This window comes from Marmota marmota, unplaced genomic scaffold, assembly GCF_001458135.2.
Source record: "Marmota marmota marmota unplaced genomic scaffold, marMar, whole genome shotgun sequence".
NCBI classification, from domain to species: domain Eukaryota; kingdom Metazoa; phylum Chordata; class Mammalia; order Rodentia; family Sciuridae; genus Marmota; species Marmota marmota.
The window spans coordinates 15,986,361-16,013,488 of NW_026000168.1; the positions used below are offsets into that span (position 1 = coordinate 15,986,361).

Below are 27,128 nucleotides of genomic sequence, written 5' to 3' on the forward strand. Positions count from 1 at the left end.
TATATATATTTCAATCATCATTTACAGGCTATGTGCAATGGAACAATGCCTATAATCCCAGCAACTCAGGAGGCTGAGGTAGGAAGATGGCAAGTTTGAGGCTAACCTCATCAATTCACCGAGGCCCTCATTAACTTAGCAAGGTCCCATTTCAAAATAAAAAAACAAAGAGTTGGGAATGTGGTAAAGCTCAGTGGTAAAGGATCTTTGGGATCAATTCCCAGTACAAAAAAAAATAAAAATAAAAAAAATCATTCATAGGATTGAAACAAAGTGATCCTGAAGCTGAACTTCAGGAGAGGAAACTGAAAAGGAAAAGAAAGGGGGGAGAGAAGAAAGTTTTTACTCCCCACACTCAAGGTTTTATACCAACAGACACCCTGAGGTCATTATTTCTATCTTTCACTTACATAAACAGTATCTTGCTTCACAGACCCTAACTACATTTGGACAAAATACTCTCCAAACTTCTAAATTAAGCATGTTAATGTTCAACAAAGTCTGTAAAGAACTATCCAAGTCAGTCACATGTATTGTGACCTCAGAGGCATAAAGAGGGTTTTTTGTTGCTGAGATAGATAATGGCCTTCAGCCACCTCTCCCTAGCTCAGTGTCCCTGGGAATGACACTTACATCCATGGGCTTCAATTTCTTGAGTAAGGGATAATTATACCTCACCAAGAGGCAGTTACAGCCTCCCAACAATCAAAGGCTAACTAGATGTGAATTATATAAGAGGCTAGAAAAAAATCCTTAATGACTACTTCAGCCAGTTATTACTCCAATGACAATCTTGTGTGACCAGTGATAATGGGGGATTGGGGGGGAGACACATCAATAATATTGAAGACTTAAAAAAAAATTCCATCAGAAGATCAACAAGGAGTGGGGAGAGAAACCTAAAAGCTAAGGCTGGTACCGTACACACAACAGCTCATTTGATCTCACAACCCTTTGTAAGCATGTATTATTATTTCACATTACTACTGAGGAAACTGGGGCGTAGAAAGCAAGTCTAACAGCCAGTAACAGGGAAGTCTAACATTTCAAGCACATGTTCTTCACAGCCTGCTAGTCTGTTAACAACCCAACTAGAAAGTAGCTCATCTTTGAGACTGTATAATATGTAGCAGTTCAACCTTGAGTTTTTGGGGTTTTGTTCTTAATATTTTAGTGCTTAAGTCTGGAGATGCGGCTTGGGCTCAGTGCAGAGTGCTTGCCCACCATACACAGGACCTGGGTCCAATCCCCAGTATGGCAAAAAAAAAAAAGAAGAAGAAGAAGAAGAAAAGTTTCTTAGCCAGACACAGTGGAGCACATCTATAATATCAGCGGTTTGGGAGGCTGAGGCAGGAGGATGGCAAGTTCAAAGCCAGCTTCAGCAACTAAGTGAGCAACTTAGCAAGACTTCTGTCTCTAAATAAATATTAAAAGGCCTAGGGACAAGGCTCAGTGGTTGAGTTCCCTTAGGTTCAATCTTGGTACCAAAAAAAAAAAAAAAGAATACTTGACCTGTAGCTCAGTGGTAGAGCACTTGCTTAGCACATGTGAGCCCTGAGTTCTAGTCCCCACGAGAGAAAAAAAAAAAAAAAAACGTTCTGATACTTGCAAATAAAAATAAGGATGCCAAGCTGGTATACTGAGGAAAACAACCAAAATCAACAGCATATAGTCACAAAGCCACATGGAGAAGCACATCATTTCAATATGACGCAAGAGACAAGAAGCATGGGTAAAAAATACTTGAAATAGATTTTTAAGGGGGAAAAAAAGATTCCTGACTTACGTTTTTCATCATCAGCATGGACCAGAGATGCTGCCCTGGACAACACATCCAACGGTGTCTCCATTCCTGGTTGAGCCTAAAAGGAAAATAGAGAGGTGAGGTGGGGGGAAATAAGGAATTTAAACAGAACCCAAAAGACTTTTAGAATTCTAGTAGTTAGCAGGACTGGAAGTGTAGCTCAGAGAATGTACTTAGCATGAATGAGGCCCTGGGTTCTATCCCCATCAACAGAATAGGAAAAAATAAATAAAACTCTAGCAATCAATAAAGAACAGTTCCTCCAGTAAATACAAATCACTGTTCCAAGGATGAAATCCTTTCATCTGAAGAAACACAAAGGTCCGGTTCAGGAACAGAGAAAAGGGTTGAATTCCATGCTATCTACCAAGCTCAAGTTTGCCAACTCCAGGAAGCAGCTCATGTGAGTACTAAAAAGAGGAATATTGTGAACATTCATGCCCATGTTATTTGTCTTATAAATGTTTATGCACGTGTGTAACGTGTCTGTACAGACATAACCAACAATAAATAGCTTTCAGAACAAAGGCTCTCTGTGAACACAGCATTACTGCCGGCCTGTGATTTTTGAGGTGGTGGTGATGGTTAGCAGCGGTAGTTGTTGGTTTATTAGTTTCCCAGAAACGACTAAGATTGAACCATCTTGTTCTCTCACCTCCCTAGCTGAGGGGCTACTGTAGACCCTCTTGGGGCAGTAACCAGGGCGCCTGCATGACCACGCAGGTGTCGCTTCACATCTGCAGCATGTTCCTGAAAAGTGGTGTGAGAATCCCACTGGCTAATTAAATGGACTTAAATCTATTAGGATTTTTATTTTTCCTCATGATGTTAGAGACGGAACCCAGGGCCTTGTGCAATCTAGGCAAGCACTCTACTTCAGAGCTATGTCTCCAGCCCAGGAATGTTTAATTTTAAATGTTACAATTTATAGTACATATTGTACTATCATCAATGCCTATCAATTTATGTAGCACCACGGATTTTATGTTTCTCTGCAGTGCTGTGGGTTGAGCCCAGGCCCTCAGTGGAATCCTTGTCTTGCATGCTAGGCAAGCAGTCTACCACTGAGTTACACCCCCAGCCCACAGCACTACGTTTTTTTTAATAAGACTGGATTTTTATATTTAACTCTGCTTCCTGCTAGGCATGGTGGCACATATCTGTAATCCCAGTGGCTCCAGAAGCTGAGGCAGGAGGATTTCAAGTTCAAAGCCAGCCTCAGCCACTTAGCATACAGACCTTGCCTCAAAATAAAACATTAGAAGGGTTGGAGATGCCGTTATCTAGAAAGCAAAAACTGCATAAGAGTTCAAGGTGGAGGAAACCCCTAGAAAACTAGATTGCTTTTGCCTAGCTTCCCTTTTCCAGATTATTTAAACACACGGTTATTAAGGAAACATACACATCCTATTAATTCAACAACTGAGGAAAAGCCATTCTTTACTGTACCCTTTGAAAATGCAAAGCATTTACTCAGTATTTTCAACATATCCTGACTATCTACTATGTCAGGACAGGTTACAGCATGTGACACCCTGCTTTTCTATATAATCTTCATACTTGAGGCCTTCAAAGAAACACCAATCCTTCATCTTGCCGTGTGACCTCATTCAATAAACATGGACTACCTAAAGGAAGGACAAACAAACAAAGCCCAGTTGCCTTCAAAGAATGTTCCATCTGCAGAGCAGGTAGTATGTAAGAAACGTGATTCATGGCTGTGTTTTTTCAAAGCATTTTGTACTGCATGCTTATATTTGGTAAGAATAAAAATGTTTTCCTATGGTAAATTTGGGGAACCCTGCAGCAAATCAAGTTAAACAGCATATTTTCCTGCATGTGCCCTGTGCGGGAGACAAAGGCAGTGAAGCTGGTAGCTTTATGTACACAGAATCACTCAGTTTCACTGGCCCTTCTTTGAACCTAAAGTATCTCTTGGGGAACACTTAAGGCAATATTAGGCTGCGGCAAAATGTGCCAAGGGCCAAAACAGGACTGCAAACAAAGTCCTAGAGAAATACAGATGAATTCTGAAAGGCTTCGCAGAAGAAAGGGAACCACAGCTCAGCCTCTGAAGAATGAATACAGAAGTACAGGGTGACATCCCCAATCTAAAATCCAAAATGCTCCCAACTGATATCTTTTGAGCACCAACATAATGCCACCTGTGCAAATCTCCACACCTGATAATCATGTGATGGGTCACAGCCAAATGAAGGTGCACAAAAAATATTGTACAAAATGATCTTCAGACCATGTGCACAGCACTGTGAGGATGGGAAATAAGAGACAAGGGTGGGAATTTAGACTGGGACCACATTGGGGAAGGACAGCAGGTATTGATGGAATTTGGCTTTGATTTTATAGGTGTGAAGGATCTAATGAAATCTCTGAGCAGACAAATAACTTAATGACACAGTCTATGCAAATTGTTCTGAAAGCACTACACAGAACTGAGCAGAGCCCGAGAAGCTAAAAGCAGGTGGTTGGATACAAAAAGCAAGCTATAAAAGCAGGCATGCAGGAGGCGATGAGTACTTAACGGGGAGAATGAATGAAAGAAAACTGCAGAGGAGAAATAACTGATGGCTCTTGGCAGGTTTCCCACGGGAGAGGGATGTCAGAGAAGACGGAATGGACCTGTAATCCCAGCAACTCAGGAGGCTGAGGCAGGAGTATCACTAAGTTGCCTGGCCCTATCTCAAAATAAAAGGGGCTGGGGGTGTAGCGCAGTGGTAAAGCAACCCTGGATTCAGTCCCCAGTGCCAGGGTGTTGTGGGGGGAGGGGTCTTGTGATTCTGAGCAAAGAATTACTGATAAGCATTCTATTCCACAATATTGAAGTCCACAACTTCGTATGGGGAGCGGGGGGACCAGGGACTGAACTCATGGACACTCAACCACTGAGCCACACCCCCAGCCCTATTTTATACTTTATTTAGAGACAGGATCTCACTCAGTTGCTTAGCACCTCGCTTTTGCTAAGGCTGGCTTTGAACTCACAATCCTCCTGCCTCAGCCTCCCAAGCCTCTGGGATTACAGGCATGTACCACCACACCTGGCTCACAGTTTCTTAAATAATTCTCCCTCAAGTCAAAGAATAATGCTTTCAAAATTCTAAACCCAAATGGACATATATACTAACATATGCCTTAAATGAGGCAAAATTATACACCAAAGCAAAATATCCAACCATAAATGCATCAAATGATACAAAGAAGTAGACCTAGAATTCTGGCATAAGAGATCAGATATTTAAGTTTACTCAGATACTCTGAAATCTAAACCCTCAAGCAACTTACATTCAAAGTAGGTAGGTAAGAGGTTAGTTATTTAAGGTTCATCCTCAAGATACCTGCCATCTACTTATCTATGAAGCATACCAGTTTTTAATTTTCCAATTAATTCTGGATTCAGAAAATTGTGTGGGAAAGGTTTTAAAAAAAAAGGTATGCCAGGCATGGTGGCCCACAACTATAATCCCAGAGACTTGGGAGGCTGGAGCAGGAGGACCATAAGTTTGAAGCCAGCCTTGGCAACTTAGTAAGGCCTTATCTCAAAGTTAAAAAAAAAAAAAGAAAAAAAAAAAAGTGCTAGGGATGTGGCTTAATGGTAGAGCACCCTTGGGTTAAGTCCTCAGTACCAATATAAAAAAAAATTTCTTTTTAAAGAGAGAAATAGAAGATATGATCCCTGATTTCAAGATATGATGATCTTCTTCATGAAACTAAAGAGAGAAAGAGAGAGAGAGAGAGAGAGAGAGAATTTTAATATTTATTTTTTAGTTTTCGGCAGACACAACATCTTTGTTTCTATGTGGTGCTGAGGATCGAACCCGGGCCGCACGCATGCCAGGCGAGCGTGCTACCGCTTGGGCCACATCTCCAGCCCGATAGGCATATTTTAAAAGACAATAATAGGGACAGGGGGTGTGGCTCAGTGGTAAAGTACTTGCCTAGCATCAAGACAAGCGTTCAATCCCCAAGACCACAAAAAATAAGACAAAATGAAAGATACAATAAAAGACAAAGTATAATTTAAAACTAAAGTGTGTATTTTGTGATAAAGGAGAGATCAATGTTAGCCAAAGTGCTGCCCTTATGAACATCTAGTTTTCATTTGTCTAGGGCTGGGGGGGTAAGGGGGAGTATGTTCCAAAAAGCCATTTCACAGGTTTCCGTCCCCAGCTTCCCTCCTCCAGAATGACACTGTCTGTCCTCCATGTATTTCTGGGTTGCAAGGACCCTGTCTTATCCACAGGACAGTCACACTGGGTCAACGGTCTGAGGAAAGGCAGAGAGATAGGAATGAGCACCTGGGACAGGCAGCCTGAGCCCCATCTGGTTAGAACTGAGCACCTAAGTGAGGAAGTGTGAGAAGCCGAGTCTGGGTGAGTGTGACAGTGGGTGAACGTGGGCAAGAGCTGGAGGCTGGCCAGGCAGGTGGTACACTTACCCTCAGGTCCTGAGCCTACCCGTGACAGGAAATTAATGCTACTTCTTTGGTTTAGAAGTTCTGCCTAGGAAGGTCTGACCTGAAGGGGTAAACTGAGGAGTTACTAGAGGCTTCTGTAGGAAGCAGGTATGAGATAAGGGCAGTAGCTGGTCCAATAACACAGGTGGGAGGTAAAGGTCAGGGACCAGGCATTATCTAGCCACAAAAGTACTAAGCAAATACAGGTGGAAGATAACAGCAATTTTACAAAAAAGGTCTTCTGAGTTTTACATGATGTACAATATTCACAGCTCAATAAAATATATTGACAATGTGGGCGTGGTGGGGCACTATGCCTGCAGCATTTGATGGAGGGTCACACTACATTGAGAAGCCAATCAGCATCACGGCTATTTATTTAAGAGTGTTATCTATGGACACCTGTTTGACATTGGGCTTAGCTACTTCCTAACTGTATGACTTTGGGAAGTGACTTTACCTCTGTGTGTCCGTTTTGTCATGTGTAAAATGGGGAAATCCCTACCTGCTCTCTCAGAGTGCTCTAAGAAGTGAGGAGACTTTCTAGGTATTAAAATAACTTTTGTTGAAACAAAAATATACACCTAGTATGTTAAACAGATTGCAAATGACGATAAATGTATTGGAAAAAAACACGAGGCATTGACCACTGCTGCAGATACAGAAGTCTGGAAAGATTTCCCTGAAGAGATGAATGCAGGGGAAGACCCAAAACGATAAGAGGTATTGTTTTAGTCAGCTTTTTCACCGCTGTGACCGAAAGACCTAATAAGAACAACTTTAGGGGAGAAAAAGTTTATTTAAGGGCTCACAGTTTTAGAGGTCGCAGTCCACACCCAGCCAGCTCCATTCCCTGGGGCTCAAGGTGAGGCAGAATGTGATGGTGAAGAGTGGTGGAAGAAAGCGGCTCACAGGATGACCAGGAAACAGAGAGACAGACTCTACTCACCAGATACAACATATATAACCCGGGCTGGGGCTGGGGCTCAGCAGTAGCATACTTGCCTGGCATGTGTGAGGCAGTGTGTTCAATTCTAAGCTCCGCATATAAATAAATAAATGTCTATCAACAACTAAAAAAATATTTTAAAAATATATACATAATCCAAAGGCACACCCTACCTGTCTTTGGTTACCACTCAGTTAATCCCCATCAGGGGATTAATCTACTCACTGTGTTAAGGCACTCAGAACCCAATCATTTCACTTCTGAATGTTCTTGCCTTGTCTCACACATGAACTTTTGGGGGACATCTAATATCTAAACTATAACAGGTATCAGCCAAGAAGATAGAAGAGTGTAAGAAGGGTACAATAATACTGAAGTTTTACTAAAGTGGTGAAAAGCCCTTCAACGGTCTGACTGGTTCAAGCACAGGAGCAATGTGACATGTCTGGTTTATTACATCCTTCACGAACCACAAATTATCCTTGACCTTTTGCAAAAGATTATGCAGTGTCTGCAAGGTAGACCTAAGGATATCCCAATAACATCATTTTCTTTATGTGGTTTGTTTTTTTTTTTTTTTGGTAGTTGTAGATGGACAGCATGCCTTTATTTGTTTATTTTCATGCGGTGCTGAGTATCGAACCCAGTGCCTCACACATGCAAGGCAAACACTCTACCACCGAGCTACAACCCCACCAGCCCTCTGTGCTGTTTTTTGTTATAATTTAGCGATAACCAAAAATAGGATACCTTGACTTGTGAACACCAAGAATATAACAGTATGAAAGAGAAACAAACATGATTCTAGAAAAAGACAGGAAGTGCCCAGTGGCAGTGCTCCTCTGTACTGCAAACCCATTTCTGGGTTCACCTTTATTCAAACACGATCATAACTCACCATGAATACAACATGCACTGTCTACCGTGTGTACTTAGGCAAAGGTCATACATTTTGACTTACCAGCCCACTAAGACTGTCTGATCCCCCAGATAATATGCTCCTCCAAAAGCTTAAGGTTGAGACTTAGGGAAGAAGAGGTAGCAATTCTAAAGCTACTAAAATTTATATGTAGTCAGCACTAATACTAAGGTTAGCTATAAATTTGTACACCATTACTTTGGTGTTCTATAAAGAACTATGGCCATTTTGGTCAATGAGGGGATAAGAGTGCCTGTCTTAAAACAAAAATTATGGAGTGCGTTAGATTATATTTTTTCAAGCAACAGAACAGAATTTCAATATACATGATGGAAGTTTTCCACAAAGATTTCTAAGATGGGGCTGGGGATGTGGCTCAAGCGGTAGCGCGCTTGCCTGGCGTGCGTGCGGCCCGGGTTCGATCCTCAGCACCACGTACAAACAAAGATGTTGTGTCTGCCAAAAACTAAAAAATAAATATTAAAATTCTCTCTCTCAAAAAAAATAAATAAATAAATAAATAAAATAAAGATTTCTAAGATGGAAGTTACAGCAGTAGGCATGCCTCGGGCCGTGGGTCCCCAGTAACAGCGGCCACTTGCTGTGCTAATTCAGCAAGGAGTGTGAGAATATAAAGCAACTTCTCTGGCTAGAGTTGGACACCAGTGGAGGAGGGGATGGGAGGAATTCCACTCAAACTACCAGATGTTCCTGTCCCACTGTCACTTGGCCAAATGTAAGAAACACAATGGTATCAATCGCTCTTCTGAGTCACCTGATGGTCTCTCCAACTTCCAGAAGCATGCTATTAAACAGCCCTAATTCCTGGTGGCCCTGCTACATCACCAGTCCAGACTCCATTCCCCTCCCCATCAGGACACTCCTTGGGCGACCCAACTTGCCCTTGGGCTAATACCTTCAATGGTATAAACCATCATACCATGAAACAGGGTGAATGGCCCTTTTGGCTGACAAGAATTGAGGCCTCCACTAAATAGCTTCTATTTCTATTAAACACTCTGTTTAGATATTACAGATAAACAAAAGCAAAATCCTTGCCCCTGAGCAACTAACACCCAATGTGGACCACACCGTGGTGGATTTGGTTGGCCAACAGCCTCAGCGAGAAGGTAACTAAAATGAAAACAAAGACCAAACTGTCACCAGATTTTGGTGGTCACAGGCGAGCATGGCTCTTGTAGCTTTAACATCCTCCCATTTCTTCCCCAAAGTGTGTCCAAATGATATTCCACCAACTTCCCGTGACATTCTTCCTATTCACATGCAACTCTCATGGTTTTATGTACTCTCCCCCACCTTTGTTGGTACTGGGGATTGAACCCAGGGCACTTAAACCATTGAGCCACATTCTCAGTCCTCTCTGCTCTTCTTGCTAAAAATGTCTCATCTGTTATTTCTCTTCTCACGCTTTACCATCTGTTAAATAAATATAGCCAGGATGCCGCATCAGAAATCCTCTGTGAGCCCCACTATAATACTTTCACCTACTCAATCAACAATTAACCACCGAATGCCTATTTCATTCCAGGTTTTGGGGTTGATGTCTGACATTAGCTGTATGGAAACTGAACCTCTCTTGGTCTTAGGTTCCTTAAAGTAAATAATAACAACACTGCCTAACCCTCCTACCATCACAAACCTGTCCTGCGGATTAAATGACACAATTTAAGCTGTGTTATAAATCAAGGTAAGACACAGATCTGTCACCCTACCTCTACCAACACCACACACATGTGTAGCGCGTACTTTTTCAAAACACACATAACTGACCTCACTGGATTCTCACAAGCTGTGAGTTAGACCAAATGGACAAAGAACACTGTTCTTATTGTGCTCCAGATGAAAAACCAAGGTGCCAAGAACATAAGTGACTTCCTCAAGAAGCTAAGACTAGAATTTAAGCCTCTGACCCACAATACAATGCTATTCTTCCTACACCTTGTTTTCAGATTTTTATTTTAAATACATTTTCATCGGTACATAAAACCATAAAAACTGAACAAATCTATGGTGCACCATTTGATGTTCTGATATAAAACTGTGCAATGTTTAAATGAGGGTAAATTTATCTCTCTCATTTTTTCATTTCTTTATCATGAAAACATCCAAAATCCTTTCATCTAATTTTTTGAAATATATAGTACATTATTGTTACCTAAGTTCACCCTACTGTGAAAATCAGAATTTCCTGCTCCCAGCTAATGGTAACTGAGTACCCACTGGTTAACATTTCCTTACCCTTCTCTCCCCCACCTTTACTCCCCCCCCCTTATTGGTACTGGGGATTGAACCCAGGGCACTTAAACCACTGAGCCACATTCTCAGTCCTTTTTGGTTTTTTTTATTTTGAGGCAGGGTCTCACTAAGTTGCTGAGGCTGGCTTAGAACTTGCAATCCTGCTTCAGCTTCCCAAATCGCTGGGATTACAGGTGTGCGCCAATGCACCCAGCTCTACTTTTTATTACTGTTTTTAAGTAAAAATCAGCATGATTAGTTTGAATCATGTACAGTTTTTGGAAACAAGTGCAATTTTTTGAAGTTATCTAAGAAAACCTTCCCTCAGTTACCAAGACTTCCAGACCTGTGCTATTCCCTGTACCTTGAGATGTATATCAAGCAATAACGTGAAGGCTTCTACAGTGGGCACAGGGGAAACAAGCTCTCTCTTCTCTGGAACATGATAACCCTGCCATATTTTTTTTTTCATTTAATTACAGGCAGGCATGGGGCCACAGCAATAGTAACCAAAGCAGGAAAGAAAAGTAGCTGATGGAGAGATGAGGATGAATGACCACACCACTGACCACAAATGTCAGAGCCCTCAGGATCCCTGGGGCTGCAGCAAAGGCAGAATCAAGTCAAAGCTCAAAGAATTCAGGCTCCGAGGACAGGCTCTGTGTAAGGAAGAAGGGTGATGTCTGCTTAGTCACACTCAAGAAAACCTGTTGTTGGATGACAGTTCAAAGCTGCACCTGGGTACTTGGAATTCCACAACTCTAAATCATATGACACCTTCTAAAGAGAAGCCAGCCCTTATTCACACTACTCTATGGGCACACCACCGAAAAGAGCGTCCACAGACAGATCTGTGACTGTTTCAGCTTTCCTTACCAGAGCATGTTCTGAGCATGAATAATCGACCCATGTGGCCATAATTTGAAGCACCAGGGACAATGCCCCAAGGACTTAGCCAACTTCTGCTTACACCCAACTCCTTACGTCTACTCATAACCATTCCCAAAATTCACCAGGCTAAATGTTTAAAATATGAATAATATACCTACGTGTTCTGTTATTTCCAGAGAATTAAAAAATATATATGTGTGTATGCTTAAAATCCCTAATCAAGCTTCTTTCAGGTGCTTGCCAACCTCCTGCATAAGCCCCCAAACAAGAGCCAGGTCTGTTGGCAATGAACCTCACGTTGTCCTAGAAAATGAAAGAAGCTGGTAACTCGGTACAGGTATATCCCCTCCCCATAAAGCCTCTGCAGATGGACAGGTTAGGGGGACATCAATCTCTGACACTCCAACAGAGGGCCCCTTAGATATTAGGAACAGGTAACCTTAGGCCCCAGGGTGTCAACTTAGCTCTGGCCACTCATCACCTCAACAGAGAGCCAGACCTCAGTGGGCTTGGGCTGAATAAAGGGACACCATTCTAGATGGGAAGGCCAAATGAACGCTTAACTCAATCGCTTGAGGTTTTCTGAGGCTATGTAGTGGCCCCAGGCTCGATTTCACCCAGTCCTTGGGCGTCCTCAGCCCTGTGGAAAGGTAGGGATGTGATATTTAGTCATCAATGACACTAGCACCAGGAGCTGGCAGGCAGTGCCACCATGCAATGGCCAAGATCCTCAGTTACTTCCATGCAGTTTGCTACTAATTTGCTACAAGTACACTGACTATGAGAGCTGACCATGTGCCAGGCAAGGGCCATCTATGCGGCTTAAAGTTGCAAAACCAAACTTACAGCACATTTCATAACCCTGAAGCAAGGCTGCCTGATGCTGGCATAACTTTTTACTACTGGCTTTAGTTCATCAATCTCCCTGAGGTGTCCCTGGAAAATCCCTGAACTGCAGGCCCACAATGACACAGCTATGTCTAATGCTAACAATACAACTCCAAGTCTAGACTTCTGGAGCAGACTACCACTCCCCATCATTGTTGCACATTATTGTCAGCCCAGATTAAAAAGGAACTATGCTTTGCTCTCAATATTTAGGTTACTAGAAATCTACCTTTTCATTTTTAAGACCTCAGTCTTATAGAGTATTGCATATGAAATAAACAATTCTTTGGCATTTGTAGCTTACTCTGGATATGCTTCATTCTTACATTTATCCTACTTAGATACTTTAAATTTCCTATTCACAAGTGCTGAGGGGCCACATATTCTAAGGGACCTATTATGCTCAAGAATAAGAGTGACAGCTGAACGCAGTGGCTCACACCTGTAATCCCAACCAATCCAGAGGCTGAGGCAGGAGGACCTCAAATTCCAAGTCAGCCTAGGCAATTCAGTGAGGCCCTCAGCAATTTAGCGAGATCCTGTATCAAAATAAAAAATAAAAAACGACTGGAGATGTAACTTGGTGGTAAACTGCCCCCCGAGTCAATCCCCAGGACACCCCTCAACAAACTTTAATTAACCTATCAACAAAGACAGTTAATTCTCATTATTCACTGTAATTATATTCCATAAAGTCTGCCCAGAAGTGTGGAAAAAACAGTGGCATGGCAGGGGAAATTGGCCTGGGATTAAAATTTTGCCAAAGTGAAACAACAAATTAAAGCGTTTACATCATTTCCATGAATTAGGTTCCTTTGAGTCTCTACTCAGACTTTTTGTTGTACTGGGGATTGAACCCAGGGATACTCTACTACTGAACTACAGCCCCAGCCCTTTTCTATTTTGGGCCCCTGTCTAGGGCCCCAACAAATTGCCCAGGCTGGCCTCAAGCTTGCAATTTTCCTGTCTCAGGCCTCCCAAGTAGCTAGGATTACAGTCTACACCACCATACCCAGTTTATCACCTTTTTTCTTTGTATTTCTGTTCAGAGATTCTTTACTGAATATCTATTGTTGATTCAATAATGCTAAGCCCACAGACAACAGCCTTGTAACTATCTAATGCCTGAACCCCACAGGAATTTTCTCTATCAGGACTATTAAACCCCTCTTGGCTCTAGACAGCACTTCAGCACCACATTTGGAGGCAATTTTTAACAAAATCCCCAACCATAAAGCACAAAAATGCCAAAAAATAAGATGGTGCTAAGGAGTCCCCCAAAGCACACTTGTTTATATGTATGTAATTTGAGAGCTGAAGAAGGCGGCAAAATATTGCTTTTTTTCCACCTCAGCTGGGAACACGTGCATCAGTGAACTCAAATTTTTTCCTCACCATATACTTGCTCCCCAATGTCCAACAAAGCACTGCAAGTACTGCTTTCGGGGTTTCAAACACATTTTTTCGAGTAGGCAAATTCATAAATATGAATCAGCTGTATCTGATTATCAGGCCTGGGGCATGAGACACAGAAAGTACATTCTATACTGTTTCCCAGATACTATGATATTTTTTTTTTCCTGGTTTCAACATCTCCTGTTCTCTTTCCTCTTCTACCTTGGCAGTTTGTACCATCAAGATTTGGCAACTTAGTTTCCTAGATTTTTGTTTGTTTTGCAGTACTAGGGATTGAACCCAGGCTTCACAAATGCTAGGCAAAGAATGAATTACATTCCCATCCCTATTATATTTTGAGACAGGGTCTTGGCTGAATTGCTCAGGCGGGCCTCAAATTTTTAACTCTCCTGCCTCAGCCTCCTGAATAGCTGGAATTTCAGGCATGCACCACTGGACCCAACTCTTTTTTAATGTAGATGGGTCCTATTGGTAAGAGGCTGATTAGCAATATTTGCTTTAATTTGCTTTACTCTTCTATTAAACCCACACACAGAGACTTCATTAACTTTAGAATATATCTTAACAAAAGTTCTACACACACACAATTTCCTCCTCCACCAGGTTCTCATACCTACAACAGCTTTTCTCACTCAGACATTAAACAGATGACTGGATGTTAATACACCATGCCATGTCATAATTTACTAAGTTTTTCTGTGCTTCATTCAACTTGCAACTGTTCATATTATATTGTCACATTCAAAGTTGCAAGATGACTTTTACTTATTATTTTTACTCTAAATATTAAGTGAACTAAAAGTTGCATAGCAAGGCTATCCAGAAGAGACACAAAAGTAACATCTTCCTCTGGATCTGTCTAGCCACCACCAGAGGTAGGAGGTAACAACATATAATATGAACTCCAATAAGGAGTTAAAAGGAAGTTGACATTACAGAACATTTAAAAGTGAAGATTTTAGCTTCCTAATTACAGCTGCACAGACTGTTAAAATCTTAAAGTCATAGCTCTACGTCAGTCAAGGGAAGTGGCAACAACTGTGTTTATGAAGTTCTTTCCAATCTTCAAAGGCTTTTATAAATAACCTAACACAAAATACTTTAAAGCACATTATTCCCTGTAATTCCTGAAACTGTGTGATGTTCTGGAACAGACAGTATCACCCTCTTACAGAGGTAAACAAAATGCAAAGGTTAAGTATGAGTAACTTTTTCTGGTCCAAAAACCTTCCTGATATAGCTAGGGGACTTGAACTCAAGTCTCTGGAGTAAGAAGCTAGAGCTGTTTTTACTACAACATTCACAGTTTTTGAATGCAGACCATGGTTATTTATAGCAGAATTGTCTTCTTAATTGTATTGTGTTTTGATCAACAACAACAAAAAAATTAGTTTGCATTCCCTTCCAAGTGGAAAAGCAAAGGCAGGCTGCCCAGAAGTGTGAAAAAACAGTGGCATGGCAGGGGAAATCGGCCTGGGATTAAAATTTTGCCAAAGTGAAACAACAAATTAAAGGGTTTACATCATTTCCATGGGGTGGGGGACTTTTCAGCCAGATGCAAGAGGAACTACACAAGACCAAAAAAAAAAAAGGAAAAAGAAAGAAAGACCTTAGAAAACTGTCTTGGGTATAAGAAACTTCTAAGGAAAGTGTTTGTAAATCCATTATTTAAATTCAGAACATGGAGATTTAGAAATAATAAATAACTTCTCCCATGACCACACCATGGGGGCTGGGGATGTGGCCCTGTGGTAGCGTGTTGCCTAGCATGCATGAAGCCTTGGGTTCCATCTCCAGGATCATTAAAAAAAAAAAAAAAATCACTCCACTGGTTCCCACTTAATGCTGCCCCCCAAAAAGAGATCTCTTTCAAACTTCCTACTCTACCCTTCTGGCAGTCATGCCAGTCTCCTCCTCAGCTGCAGTGGGAAACAATGAGCCTCAAGGCCGTGGGCTTTAAAACACTAGGGCAAAGAGTCAAAGTTTGGTACGCAAAACTGACCTTCAAATCTTAACACGCAAATTGACGTTTATCGTATTCTGTCTTTGTTCCAAATGAGTCTCCTTCTTGGTCAAGGTAGCCTTGGGTTTAGGAAAAAGATTCTAAAACCCTACAAAGTGGGTTAGTAGAGGGGCAAGCAGCGCAGATAAAACTGCAAGAGCCGCCTCCACTTCCCCCCACACCCCCGCACCAGGCTGCTGGTTCCCATTAACCACAGAGAAGGAAATACAACTAGCAACATACAGCACCGATGATCAAAGTGAAACCGATTTTTTTAATCATCTAGCTTAAACAGATGACTACATGCCAGTAAAGCGCATAAAGACTAACTTAACAGCCCCAGCAAGTACTGTCATCCTAACCTGAGACAAGTAAATGTCTCAGTGTGATTAATCAAAGGAGACTACCGAAAACAAAAAAAGAAAAAGACCTTTGCTTTTCGGCGAGGCCTGCACACAGTGCAGGAACAGTGTGCAGTTTTGTTTGGGGCAAGAGGCGGGAAGTGTAGTAAGAGGAAAGAGCCTGGTCCCTGCTACCCATCTTCTGCCCCTTCCCTCAGTCCCGCGCCGCAGCCCTGGCTCGAGGCGGGCCGGGACCCAGCGGATGCAGGGTGCGGGGCCTCAAACGTCGGCCCGGTGCCTAGGACTCCCTCCACGAGCTGAATCTCCCGCTCCCGAAGCACAGTCGCTTCCATCCCCAACGTTAGCCCCGTACGCCGTCCTGTGAGGACAAGCCGCCTCCTCCCCTCAAGGAAGGCATCCCCGTCCCGCTCCAGGTCAACCCACTCCTAAGGTCCCCTGCAGGCCAGCCCTCACCCGGCTCGGGGCCCGCCCGGTTCTAGCTCACTCACCACCGGGCGGCTCCAGGCTNCCCGAGTTTCCGCTGGGGCCGCCCAGGCCACGCCCAGGCCACGCCTCCACCACGAGCAGGTGGGGGCCGAGCCCAGGTGAGTCCGTGGGGAGGCGGGGCCAGGGCCCCGAGCTGCCCGTGAAGCTCGTTCCCCTCCCCCGCACGCCGCGCGCGGGGCGTCAGCTCGCACCTACCCAGCTACTGCAGGCGCGCTCGGGTGGAGAATATTAGCTGGGGGCCTGGTGCTCCCAGCATGGGCCCCTCCGAGTAGGCGCTTGCAAATAGGGGCACGTGGGCACAGCCCACACAGTGTGCTCCCCGTGGGAACACACACCTTCAGTGCACAAACACAAACGAACATTTGGTGCGTGCCCAGGTTCCTGCCGCTCAGGGCCAGGCACGTTCGCACACGCTTCCCATAGGTTCCCGCACCCGGCGGACACAGCACCGCAGTCCAGTCGTACTCCGTGGCCCCTAGTCTTGCTGCCCCTTACCCGCCACTCAGCCAGCCCAGTTGAGCGCAATCGAATCAGACCTGAGGCACCCACGCTGCCTTTTGCTGCGACCCGGTGTCGCTCCCAGCCTCACTCTCTGCAACCCAAGGGCGTAGCAACCCTGCAGCGCCTGGGTCGGCGTCCACACCCGAGCACACCGGCGCGCACAGCTGCCTCCCGCCTCCCGAGCTCCACGCTCCACGGGGCGCCACCCTGGGCTACTCCTAGCCTCTGCCTCTCGTTACTCACCCACACCCAAGCCACACTGCCGGGACAGGCAGACGGCTCCACGTACCTGAAGGTACAGGTCGCACTTGCTTTGGAAGTCTGCGCTCAGGTGCCACCTGGAATCAGAAGAGCCGCTGCGGTTCAGGGCGCTCGGACGCGGCTCGGTTTCCTCCCATTACAGCATTTTACACTCCGCCACTCCACAGCGCGCACACACCCGCGCGCGCTCACACACTCACACACTCACACACACACACACACTCACTCAACCCAGGCGCTCAGAGGCGTCTCTCGTCCCCCGCCCCCTCTCCTAGAGGAGGAAGTCCTAGTAAATCAAAACAGTGTGGAAGGGAGGGAGCCGAGTGGCGAAGGAGGGAGGTCGGAGTAGAAAGAGTCCCCTCGGCAGCTCGCACACCAGTGTTTGCTGTGTTTGGCAAACTCCTGAAGTCCACGACCCGGCCTGCTCTGAAATGGGCCCGGGGAGGGGCGGGGAGGAGGAGGTGAACGTTTCTAATTGGCGCAGGTTCTTATTACAGCGGCAGCGTCGACATGTGACCACGAAAAGAAAAGGCCTGTCTTTAATTTTTTCCTGTCATTCTCTGGAGATTTGCTGGTGACGGGGAGGGGAGGGGAGGCCTGACATCCCCCCCATCCCAGGCCGCCCTTGCCCCCCATTGTTTTTCTCATACTGCCACAATTAAGAAAACATTTGCTTAACATATTCAGCCGCTAACTTCATAAAATAAATAGTGACTGGACTTCCTCTAATTTGCTTTACGCGGCTTCACGTTGCTAACCTCCCGGGCCGTTCTCAAACCTCCGTGTTTAGGAGGAACCCTTATCATAAGGGCTTTCCCAGGAGAGGGCTTTGGTGAGAGGGAATGAGAACAATTAAAACAAATACCTTAGGGCTGGAAAGAAAAAATGCTTTGCAGTTTTCAAACTGTTTTCCCATCTGCTACCTCATCTGATCATGTCAAGCCAGAGCACATTACCTCATTGGATCCCAAACTTGCTGTGTCTGTAGGACAGGTACGAATAGCTCCGTACTACAGTGAGAGGAGATGATTTAACTAAAATCTGCCCTGATCTTGTGGCCCTGGTTAAAAGGCACTTTCCTCCAACCCATCCACCTAGCCGATTTGACCCCTGGAGATGAGACAGCCTAAGTGACATGCACAGCCATCCCTGGATTTCCTGGTTCCTCTCAAAATTCACAAATTGAAGGTGCCATGTCCTCCCAATATTTTTGCTTAGACTTATCTTTAAGTTCATCAATAGTATCCGAATAGGAAAAGAAATTCGGAGAAAGATCACAAATTGGAGATATTCATCCTGCCAGATTCAGACGGGAAATAAGGAAAGAATGAGGATGCTGGGACAGATTCCAGAAAGTGTGGCAAAAAAGGGAAAGGGTTCCAGAGTCAGACCTGGATTTGAATCCCAGCCCACCTGTATTCATTTGGAAACTTTGGACAAGTTATCAAGCCACGGTTTTCTCATCTATTAAAACAGATGATGATTCTTCCTTTGAGGAGGTATTGGAGGGGCAAAGGACAAGTGAATAGTTACCTCTCCCCTTTTCTCTCCTCCAGACTAGTCTTGCTGAGCACTTTATAGATAGACACCCACTTACAGGGGAGAAATAGAGAAACAATCTGCCTAGATATCGCAAATGAATAATGATGACAAAATAATACAACTGCACATTTATAAAAATGGCCCAGGGTTCACAAAGTGTTCCCACATATCATTATCTCATTTGATCTTTATGACAGCATTGCCATTTGCTTGCTACTAAATGATTTTCATTCAGGGTCAGTGTGGAGGTCCTAAAGCTGCCTCTGTAATTTCCATCACTTCTTAGAGTGAACCTTACTCTGAAAATAACTCATGGGGACAGAGGAACTTTCCTCATGGACATGACCAGTCTTCAGCCGTTGCATGGATTAATCTCACTCCTTGCCTTACATCAGCAGGAGTGTGACTGAGCTCTGGCAGCATCCAAGCATGGTTGTTTTAGTCAAGTTGTTTTAGTTGTATAAAGTAGCGACACACACATTACCACCAAAAAAAGTTAGCTATAAAGGTATAGGAGGGGTAGGCACAGTGGCCCAAACCTGCAATCCCACCAACTGAGGCAGGAGGATTGCAAGTTAGCAAGACCCTTCCTCAAAACAAAATTTAAAAAGGCTAGGGATGTAGCTTGGGTAGAGTGCCCCTGGGTTCAACCCCTTGTATTGCAAAAATAAAAATAAAAATAAGAGAGGGGGGCGGGGGATGGAAGGAAGGGGAAAAGGTTTTAAGGTATAGGAAAACTGGAATTAGAACATAGCACACAGTGTACTTTAGCCTAACAAATGACTCATAGAGATTCTATTTGTAAGATTAAAAATAAAATGAGGGCTGGAGTTGTGGCTCAGTGGTAGAGCACTCACCTAGCACATGAGAGGCCCTGGGTTCAATCCTCAGCACCACATAAAAATAAGTAAATAAAGATATGGTGTCCAACTAAAAAATAAATATTTTAAAAATAAAATAAAATGAGCCAGACACAGTGATACATACCTGTAATCCCAGAGACTTGGAAGGCTAAGGCAGAAAGATCACCAAGTTCAAGGATAGCCACAGCAACTTAGCAAGAAGACCTGTCTCAAAAAAAATAAAAAATTTAAGAGCTGCAGATGTAACTCAGTGGTAAAGTATCCTTGGGTTAAATCCCCAGTACAAAAAAAAAAACATTAAAAAAATAAAATGAAAAATAATTTTAGTAGAACATAAATTTGTGATAAAACTATATATATGTATGTATATATGTATAAAAACTATATATATATATATATATATATATATATATATATATATACACACACACACACACATATATAGTATATGTATATACACACATATATAGTCAGAAGCTGAACACAGTGACACTCTGTACTCCCAGCTACTGAGGAGACTAAATCAGGAAAATCACTTGAGCTATCCAGTTTCAAATAAATGAATAAATAGATAAATAGATTAAAAAGGTAAATTGTATGTTAAGTCTTTCACCATAATTTTTAAAAATGTTTAAGGAACTAAAGAAAAAGATTTGGCAAATCAAAAACAAAGCAAACACTACCTAAGTAGCTCACTAAATAAACAAAAGTAGGCTGTACATAGACTACTGAAGAGACTGTGTTCCAAACTAAGGCTTTTACAAATGCACCAAAAGTTTATTTTTTAAAAAGTCAAAATAATCAAGTAAGTGGTTGCCTGGAGTTAAAGAAGAAACAAGATTGGCCCAGAGTTGGTCATTGTTAAAACCATATTGTGGATATGAAGAGAAGGATGTGGGGAGGCTAAGGGGAGTGGTTCTACTATTCTCTACTCTTACATATGTTTGAAATGTTTCATATTAAACCATTTTTAATTAAAAAAAAAAAAGGAAAAAGAAACACAGAGGGCCAAAGGATGCTTTGTGGACTGATATTGTGGCTGTCACCCATGGGCCATGAAGTTGTTGATCAGTCTTTCTCTTTTTCTTTGTGTCTCCTCCCCCATCCAGCTCTCTCTTTCTGCCAAGGAGTTCCCTGACAGCTTTGGCTTCCTGATTGCGGTCCCCACTACCATTTTTTTTTTTGGTTTCTACCACCACCTTCCCACAACTACTGCGGTACCTTCATGGTCTTGTAAATGAACTGACTCCTTTTATACCTACATGGTTCACAGTACTCAGAGGGAGAATCTGACTCCTCTCTTTCTACTAATCTAGAATTGGCTGTCATCTGATCTGCCTGGAAGTCATGCATCCCAAAGGGTCGGTGGAGTCAAGCATAGTTCGGAAATGAGAAGCATAGTCCACTGCCAGCTGTAGGAGTGGCATAGCCCCAAGACTGCCACACGTAGAAAGGTTCTCAGGAGTGCAGTTAGGTAAGAATAAGGTGTTTGCCTTTCTGCAATCCTTCATCTCTTCCATTAGTGAATGCAATGTGAAGAAGTTTCATTTTCCACACCAAATGGAAAACCAGTGGAAAAATTTGAAATGATCTTATTTCAATGACAGTGTACTAAATAGGAAGTCGTGTAAAATAATACTAATAATAATTCCTAATGTTTAGTGAGCATTTGCTATGTTCCAGGTACCGTTCTAAGTGCTATACAGTATTATCTAATTTAAACCTCAAAATGGTCTAGTAAGTACAGTTGATCCTTCAACAACACAGATTTAAACTGCATGGGTTCATTTATAGGCAGATCTCCCCCCACCCAAGATTTGTAGCCATTTGAAAAAAAAAAAAAACTCTCAGATGAACCACAGAGCCTAGAATATGAGAAAAAGAAAGAAAGGGAGGGAGGGAGGGGGAAGAGAGGGGAGGAGGAAGGGGAAAACAAGAAAAGNAAAGAAAGAAAGGGAGGGAGGGAGGGGGGAGAGAAGGGGGAGGGAGGAAGGGGGAAAACAAGAAAAGGAAAAAGTGTGCCGTGAATACATAAAATATATGTCTATTTTGTCACTTACTACTATAAAATTATACACAAATCTATTTTAGAAAGTTAAAATTTATCAAAACGCACACACGCACACACACACAGGTGGTGCATGGCACCATTCTGTCAAGAGCAATGTCAACAAACTTATTAAAGATACAGTTATTAAATAACTGCATAAAATTAACTATAGCACACACTGTACCACTGTAATAATTTTGTAGCCACCTGCTGTTGCTATTTCAGGAGTCAAAAGTTATACACAGCCAATTTTCAACTGGTAGGATGGGGGGGGGGACGTCCCTAGCCCCTACATTGTTCAAGGTCAACTGCGGTTTATTTTTCAATAAGTTCTGCCATGTCATACTGCCGGGGGGCGGGGGGGGGGGAAAGTGAAAGGAACCACAGATAGTCACCAATATCAGATGCTCATAGTACATGTACCCTTCCATTGTTCTCCTCCATGTCCTAAGAAGTATGATTTTTTTTTTCCTATGCACATCCCTTTGCTCACAATGTGCTCATATGAATCTGTCCTGCTCTTTTCTTCTCTTCCTTCCAATGTGTCCCACAGAAAGCATTAAGGAGTCAAAAGCAGTGGTTTCTGGTGTATATTTGGTCTCTAGGTGACAATGTAGGCCCAGGGAACTCATTTCACACCTCTGGATCTGGCTCCCATCTGAGAGAAGCTTGGACCAGGGCAGGATTAGCAAATTTCAATTTGAAAAACAGTTTTGCCTGGGAATCCTCTCTTGAGGTCTATGGGACACAGTTGAGGCTCAGTAGTGTTTCAGGATTGACTGATAATGTCTGCTATGGGTAGCGAAAAGGAACATGTGAAGCAGATATTTGCCATTTGGGGCCTAGAAGGGCTCTAGAAGTCCATTCTAACAATAATCTCTCTTCCTTCCTCTCTCTTTTTTCTCTCTCTCCATTTTTAAATTGAACTTTTTATTATTGAATGGTAAGAACTCTTTATATATTCTGGACACAAGTCTGTTATCAGATACAGTCACCCTTCCATTGTTCCCAGGATCTCCTCACCCCACCCCTAGGATACCCAAATCCTCAGATGCTTAAGTCTCTCATGTAAAATGATGTCAAATCTGCATATAACCCATGAACATCCTCCTATCTACTTTAAATCACCTCTAGGTTACTTACAATACATAAAGCAATATAAATGCTATGTAGAGTTGTCATACTTATGAAGACACATATTGGTGTGAATATACTATGTATACAACCAGAGATATGAAAAATTGTGCTCTATATATGTAATAAGAATTGTAATGCATTCTGCTGTCATATATAAATAAAAAATACATAAAAAAAGAGTTGTCATACTATATTGTTTAGGGAACAATGAACAAGGAAAAAACTATGCTTTTAGCAATTTTAAAATATGTGAATATATTGACCATTATTTCTCTTTTTCAAGGGACTGAAGTAACCAATGGAAAAACTCAAAATTACCTTATATCAATGAAAGAGCAATTAATAAAAAGGTCTAAAATTATAATAACGCTCAATATTTAATTAGCACTTAACTATGTTCCAGGTACCACTCTAAGAGCTGAATGACAATAAAGCCTCATGACAGCCTACAAAATAGAGATTATCTATATCCTCATTATACAAATGGAGAAACTGAAACATGGAGACATTAAATAACTTGCCCAATATCTTAAAGATAATAAGCACAGAACTAGAGTTCAACTTGGCCGTCTGATTCTGGAGTCCACATTTTATTCTTGCTCCTCAGCAGTGTCTACAAACTGCAACTGGCACTTCCTAGCATAAATGCTGACTCTCAGGTTCCTACAATAGCTACTGACTTGGAATCTGCATTTTGATAAGCTTCCTGACTCATATTCACACTAAACTTTGAGAAGCACTGAGCTACACCAGATAGCCTCCTATCAGGATATCCTCTACAATTTTTAAATGGTTTTCATATGCGTGCACTGTGCTAAACATTACGCCTTTATAATTGCATTTGATTTTAAAAACCCTATGAGGAACCGGACATGGTGGCACATACCTGTCATGCTATTTAGGAGACTGAGGCAAGAGAATTCCTTGAATCTAGAAGTTCAAGGCCAGTCCGGGCAACATGGCAAGATCCCATCTTAAACAACAGCAAAAAAATTCTACAAGACCAATGGACTGATCCATGTCCTGGATATGATCATGTCCTATAGTTTTTCAAGATGTTACCACAGGAGAAAAAGGAAACAGGATCTGTCTGTATTACTTCTTAGGATTGTGTGTGAATCTACAATTATCTCAAAAATTTAAAAAATAATTTTAAAGAATCTTATGATTTAGGTTATATTTTTCCTACTTTTGTTGTAGAAGACATAATTTTAAGGCTCTAAGTTAAGCAGCCCAACGCAACAAGGTATTGAGGTTCTCCTAGGTGCGAGGTGCTGTTCTAGCGCTGGGCATATGGCTGAGAGCAAACATTGCCGTTGCTAAGCTATCATTCTAGGCTGTGTGGTCAGAATTCAACCCCAAGGTCTGACTGCTGCTACATCCTCTCCTGCTCAGATTTCATGGACACAGTCAGAGGATTGGAAAGGGGTATATAACAGAACTATCCAAGGTTAAACATTTGCAGAATTTCTAGACAGATGTTTATAAAAGCCTGTACCAGTGCCAGGCACACACAGTAAGCACTCAGTAAAAATGAATGCCTTTCCTAGAAGGAACCTCACCTGCACCATGAGTCTAGAAGGAACCTCACCTGCACCATGACCCAATTCTGATTTTATCCTTTACTCAACTGGATGGAGTCCAGGGATAGGACCATATTGAGTGGTGGAAACCTGAGCCCAGAGCTCCTTTCAGAATTAGCTGAAGAGCTATGCCTGAGGACACTGTTCCCAGGTTTGGAGACATACCATTTTGAGACCTGTCTGGGACAGCTCTTGGCACATAGTTCTGAATGAGCCCCCTTATCAGAACCAGATTTATGGCCAGATGACTGCTCAGACCTGAGACTTCTGATGGGTATCTAACACTGATCCAGAGATTGGATTTGTCCTCACATGAGAGATTTTCCTTCAGAAACTATAAGAACAATTTGGTTTGGCAATATATTCTTGCTGTCTTTGCTAGAGAGAAACTTCACTGGGCCGCCGCAAGAGATAACAAGAGCCATTTTCTCCAGAAAAGAATGTTGCAGATACTGGATTCAAGGCCAGTTCAAGTTTGACCACTGTTGTTAGCTAGCTGCTTCTCAGACAGAATGGTTTCGATTGGGGAACTTACCCAAAATGAGCATGTTTGGTTTGTTTTCCTGAGTATGAAAAGTACAACACTACCACAGAGAGAAACACTTCAAACTAGAATTGCCAGATCTCTCTGCGTTTCAATTTCCTCTTTTACATTCTGTTCTTATAAGCACAGTGCTGCTTACAGGCTATGAGAATCAAAGAAGGAAGAGAGGGAAGGAGAAAGGAAGAGAGAGGAAGAAAGAGGGGAAGGACAAACTCCTACAGTCACAGTTCATGGCCTAATGGGAGATGTAGGGGAGAAGGTAGAGAGAGAGACCATTATCTGGGAAACATAATTTAAGTTATATGGGTTAACTTCAGGGGACAGCACTAGTCTAGCATGTGTGAGGTCGTGGGTTTCACCCCCAGCACTGCAAAATAGCAACAACAATAATAATAATCTTTTAAAAAATTTTTGTTGTTGTAGTTGAACACAATACCTCCATTTTATTTATCTATCTATATGTGGTGCTAAGGATCAAACCCAGTGCCCCCCGATGTTGCCCAGACCCATGTCAAATTCCTAGGCTCAAATGATTTTCCTGCCTCAGTAGCTGAAACTATAGGCATGCATCACCATGCCTGGTTAATAATAACCTTTAAGAGTAAGATAAGATTGTCGCTCAGTGGTGAGAATGCTTTCCTAGTGTGCACAAGGTTCGGGTTTTGACTCCTAGCACTGCAAAAAAACAAAAAAACAAACAAACAAAAAAAACCCACCTCTTTAAAATAGTGGTAAGATCCTGGTGAACTGGCGCACTACTATAATCCCAGCAGCTCGGGAGGCTGAGGCAGGAGAATTTCGAGTTCAAAACCAGCCCCAGGGGGCTGGGATGTGGCTCAATTGGTAGCATGCTCACCTAGCATGCATGAGGCACTGGGTTCGGTTCTCAGCACCACATAAATGTGAAATAAAGATACTGGGTCTACCTAAAAACCAAAGAAATAAATATTTAAAAAAAAAAAAAAACAGCCCCAGGAATTTAGCAAGACCCTAACCAACTTGTTGAGATCCTGTCTCAAAATAGAATATAAAAAGGGCTGGGGATGTGGCTCAATGTTTTAATGCCCTTGGGTTCGATCCCTGATACCACACACACACACACACACACAAAAAAAAAAAAAAACCTCTCTGATCAGATGCAGTGGTGCATGCCTATAATCCCAGTGACTCAGAACACTGAAGCAGGAAAATCACAAATTCAAGGCCAGCCTCAGCAACTTAGCAAGACCCTATCCCAAAAACTAAAAAGGGCTGGGGTGGGGGTGACTCAGTGGTACAGTACTCATGGGTTTAATTCCTAGTACTATAAAAAAGAAAGAAAGGAAAAAATATATCTCTGATGACCGGTAAAAGCAAGGAGATGTTGCACTTCTACAATCTTTCAGGAGAGAGAAGACAGTGGTTCAAAATGAAAGGAAGATCACTAAAGCAAAATGGTCAGATTAGAGAGATATTTTGGAGGTAGATGATCTAGTAAGGTATTGCCAGCAACCACAGCAAATGAATTCTAAAATCTTGCGTTTTTACATCAAGGCTAATCAGGTGGCTCTGGAGGAGACAGTGGCTCTCCTCCAAGGAGTAACTCAGGCATCCAGGATTCTGCGTCTTGGGACTCTTCCAGCTTCTGGGGCCCCAGAGTCTTCTTTATCCAGCCAGAGAAAGAGTGTGAAGAAGATATGCATGCTTCTTAACCACAGGGGCCAGGTTGTAGCACACATGCTATTTCTGTTCCATGGTGAGAACTAGTCCTGCGGCCTCAGATGAATAAAGGGGGACTAGGAGATGTGGTTTCTTTGTGGGCAGCTACTGCCTGTCAACAGCTCTGTGCTATGGAAACAGAACACAGATCATTGATGGTCAGCTGGTCAGCTGGGTCAGGGAGCATCATCAAGCTCTCTGGTCGGTTGCATATTATGATTGAAGGAACGTGAGGTGAGGCTCCTATGATGACCGTTTGGCTTTTGGCTTGAGCAAAGGTGGAAAGTAGTCATTAACCAAAATGGAAAGTTGAGAAAGAAGCAGATTTTTACTGCAGGTAGGGGAAAACTAAGAGTTCCACTTTGCACACACATTGTGTGAGCTGCTCATGACACATCCAAAAGCAGATGTGGGAAAGGCAGTTGTAGACATGAGCCAGGGATCCAGAGGAGTCAAGACTGAAGATTTAAATATTCCATTTTCCCCTCGACCCCGTGGTTTC

The 27,128-nt window shown here is 42.7% G+C and overlaps 1 protein-coding gene across 2 annotated transcripts in view; it reads right to left on the reverse strand.

Moving 5' to 3' along the window:
* Vgll4 (vestigial like family member 4) overlaps nucleotides 1-17,619 on the reverse strand; it is a 135,985-nt gene extending 118,366 nt beyond the window's left edge. The window contains exons 1-2 of one of the 2 annotated variants that reach the window (XM_015495027.2): nucleotides 17,238-17,619; nucleotides 1,787-1,862 (exon numbers count right to left, since the gene is read on the reverse strand). In XM_015495027.2, the coding sequence (XP_015350513.1) occupies nucleotides 1,787-1,850 (64 nt within the window). In that variant the 5' untranslated portion in view covers nucleotides 1,851-1,862; nucleotides 17,238-17,619. Of the gene's footprint in view, nucleotides 1-1,786; nucleotides 1,863-16,449; nucleotides 16,523-17,237 lie in introns of those variants that run through there. The other variant, XM_015495028.2, reaches the window with a different exon arrangement.
* Nucleotides 17,620-27,128: the final 9,509 nt, after the last annotated feature.